This window comes from Halyomorpha halys, unplaced genomic scaffold (assembly GCF_000696795.3).
Source record: "Halyomorpha halys isolate HHAL.00 unplaced genomic scaffold, Hhal_1.1 Scaffold51.1, whole genome shotgun sequence".
Classification (NCBI taxonomy): Eukaryota; Metazoa; Arthropoda; class Insecta; order Hemiptera; family Pentatomidae; genus Halyomorpha; species Halyomorpha halys.
The window spans coordinates 2396474-2399773 of NW_027108122.1; the positions used below are offsets into that span (position 1 = coordinate 2396474).

A 3300-nucleotide genomic window follows, 5' to 3' on the forward strand; every position below is an offset into this window, starting at 1 on the left:
ATCTTAACGCGGTTTTACTAAAGGTGTTGGTTTTCCAGTCGCCTGGGAAGTAGTTAAGACTGATGACAGCTATTCAGAATTTTGATGGGGTGTATAATTGATGTTTTGGGAAGTTTTTTTAATTAATTTTGACGCTATATTATCTGGGTTATATTATCACGAAGACACCCTCGTGATGTTTAAGGATTTAATGAGTGCTGGGACTTCCTATGGAGATGTGTATTGAAATGAGTTTCAGTTGGTACTATTAATATATAGTCGTCAATAGTTTTTATTTTATTTTTTTTAGATGGTATTTAGACGTTAAATTATTATTAATGTTTTGAATTCAAATAAAGTTATCGGCAATAATCTTTGTTTTCGTTTTGTCTTATGCGTGTGCTGTGTGCGGCGGTAAGATCAATTCTTCCGATGAAGATCGAAACCTTAGTTCTCCCCATATGGAAATCCTCCCTAATAATGCAGAATTACCCGTCATGGGAAGTCGTTTATTGTATTGACGTAGACAGGATTTCGCTACTATAAATTATTGCCAATGAAACGACTGAATTCAAATAGTTAACAACAAGGTTCCACCAATGGCTCGCACAATGATGATATATAACCATTACCTTCCTAATTATAGCATGTTTCTAGAAAGAAACCATCTATCAAATCTGAGCGATTGTTTATTGGGTTTATTCTTCACTGTTATGGAATTCATATGAAAATTAACTTTATGCTTTTAGTACTAACTATTCCAGTAGTATAATCTCAAAAAATATAGGTCATATGGGCTAAACTTTATAGTTACCTGTTAGTTCATTCCAAAATTTTAACTTTATTACTGTTGCTCTTAGTATATGTTAGAACTTTACAGGTACAACTTTGAACCTTGCGACCTCTTTGGATTAATGTTTACTATTTGTCGACCTCCTGTTGCCGCGGGGAAAATATTATTACTTTTGTTAATTTGTTGTCCTTATTAACGTTTGATTTGACAAAATGTCAGAGCCAAGTAGTAGTAGAAATAATGCTCTTGTTAGTGTTCCGACAGTTGCTGATCCCAGACCTCCTAGGAATTTACAAGACCTTTTGAGATATGCTGTTGAAACTGGAGACAATTCCACTTCCAATAATAATGATGTTAGTCCTATGGATCCCGAGGTAACCCATAAGATTTGACAATTAAAACTGAAAATGGTATTTTAGTAATGGTTTAATGGCATGTAAGGGTTTTCTTTATCATAAGAGAGGTAGCCCTCAACTCATTTTATCTAAACCCCTGTTTCTATATCATTAAAACAGTTTTTTTTTTTTTTTATTGAAACAGTTAAGTGATCTTCATTTATTCTGTTATTACATTTCTGGAATATACTCTCGAAAACATGAGTGATTTTTCTATTTTGCATTATCACTGATAACCTGATAAAAATTGTCAGTTTTAATTTATTTAGCTTTTGTTTTGTGTTTAACCTTTTTATTTTAAACTTGTTTTGGTGCTTTATATTAATGAAGAGCCCAAAATTATTTAGACACACATTATGAATTTAAAGCTCTTGAGTACAGTATGTTACATTGTTAATATTACTAATTTAATAACTTGGCTTATTGAAATTGCCCATTCTATCATTGTAAGAATTTAAAGACAACATAGAATGGTGTTGGATTTTATCTATTGATATGAGGGTTTGGCAGCAAGAATATAATGTATGTTTGGTAATAGTTTCCAAGCGTGCTTCTCTAACATAGTAAGATACTTAGAACAATAGGGCATCATGTAGAAGTGTGAATACACACCGACCCTTCATGTTTGAATAGCTTATGAACTCTTGCCATATATGTTATATAACCTTTTTAACATTTGATAAGAGAGAATTTTTCATAAACAAGTTTCGGGAAAGGTAATCTCCGATTAAATGGAGAAATGAAAATTAATGACAGTTAATCATGAATTTCTCTTCTCCAAATTTGAACCAATTAGTATGATGAAACTAAATCCATGATATTTTAAATACTCAACTCAACTCAACTTTCTTGTTTAAAGCTACATTATCCCCATTCAAATATTTGTTACTTTTTTAGCTGAGCAATAACGTTTTAAAAAATCTAAGGGACCTTTTACAAGATTTTTTTATTTTAAATTTGAACTAATTCACTTTTGTCAAACACAACTTGTCTAAAAGAACATAGATAAGTTTTCTTGGTAAATATTTCTAATTTTTTGATTCCTGGAGTTAGCAAAACTCCTAGACCAAAGATACTAATTTTCAAACAAATTGTTATGCAGTTGTTTGTAAATATCGGACAAATGTTTTTGTTGTAAGAAGAAGAATATTCTATTACCAACAAGGAATTTTAATAAAAACTTTTGTTTTGTTTATAAACATATATATTACATTAGTTTGAAAAGTAAGATTACTTTTAAAATATGTATAATGATTGTCACTTAGATTAATAAATATAAAATAATATAGCGAGTTCATATCAAATCGAATAATTTAATTAAAAAAAGGTTCCAGATAATTTATTTTATGTTTTTTCTATATGCAAAGAGTTGAAAGCAGGTATTCATGAATTTTTCTAGATACTCAGTTTTCATGAGGTGACCAATTAGTATTGGTGTGTCAGCCTAGTTTGCATTTTGCTTAAATTTACCTCAACTTTTTAGCGCGTTGTTTTAAATATATTTAGTTAAAAAAAAAAGTTTTAAAAATTTTGGAATGCACATTTCCCCAGGAGAACTTTACTTAATTGTAAATTAAAAAAAAAAGAAGGTAAATGTTAATTATTATTATTATCAAAAATTTTTAGAAACCTTTTTGTAAAATTAAAAATGTCAAAGTTAAAACGAAGCCTCAGCTAAAGCTCTTGAGTACAGTATGTTACATTGTTAATATTACTAATTTAATAAGCTCCTCTCAACAATTTCATGTACACATTTCCAACGTGCATTATCTCAAAACAAATTCATTTGTGGGCTTTAAAACTCAATATGTATCATCTAGATCCGCCTATTAACCTCTGTCAGAGCTTTGAAACCTCTCACTTTTTAAAAACAAATTTTATTAAAGATCCAGTAAGAATTGAAGAGTCAAAATTACTAAGCTTAATGCTAACGCCAAGATCGTGGACAAAAAAAAATAATCCATGAATAGTCCATGAGGGGATTTAAGCCACCAACGTTTGACATGAATTACTGCTAATAGTAAACTTGAATGCCCACAGGTGTCATTGAAGAATGTTATTATTTGGGTCCATTAAGGATATCTGTGAAATGCTTTTATACATTCATACATATTTTCATGATAAGGCCCAACT

The 3300-nt window shown here is 29.9% G+C and overlaps 1 protein-coding gene across 2 annotated transcripts in view; it reads left to right on the forward strand.

Annotated features, from left to right (window-relative positions):
• The first annotated feature begins 796 nt into the window (after window positions 1-796).
• The window catches only part of LOC106691367 (hsp70-binding protein 1), an 8854-nt gene continuing 6350 nt past the window's right edge, over window positions 797-3300 (forward strand). Inside the window, exon 1 of one of the 2 annotated variants that reach the window (XM_014437113.3) lies at window positions 797-1146. In XM_014437113.3, the coding sequence (XP_014292599.1) occupies window positions 985-1146 (162 nt within the window). In that variant the 5' untranslated portion in view covers window positions 797-984. Of the gene's footprint in view, window positions 1147-1543; window positions 1690-3300 lie in introns of those variants that run through there. The other variant, XM_014437118.3, reaches the window with a different exon arrangement.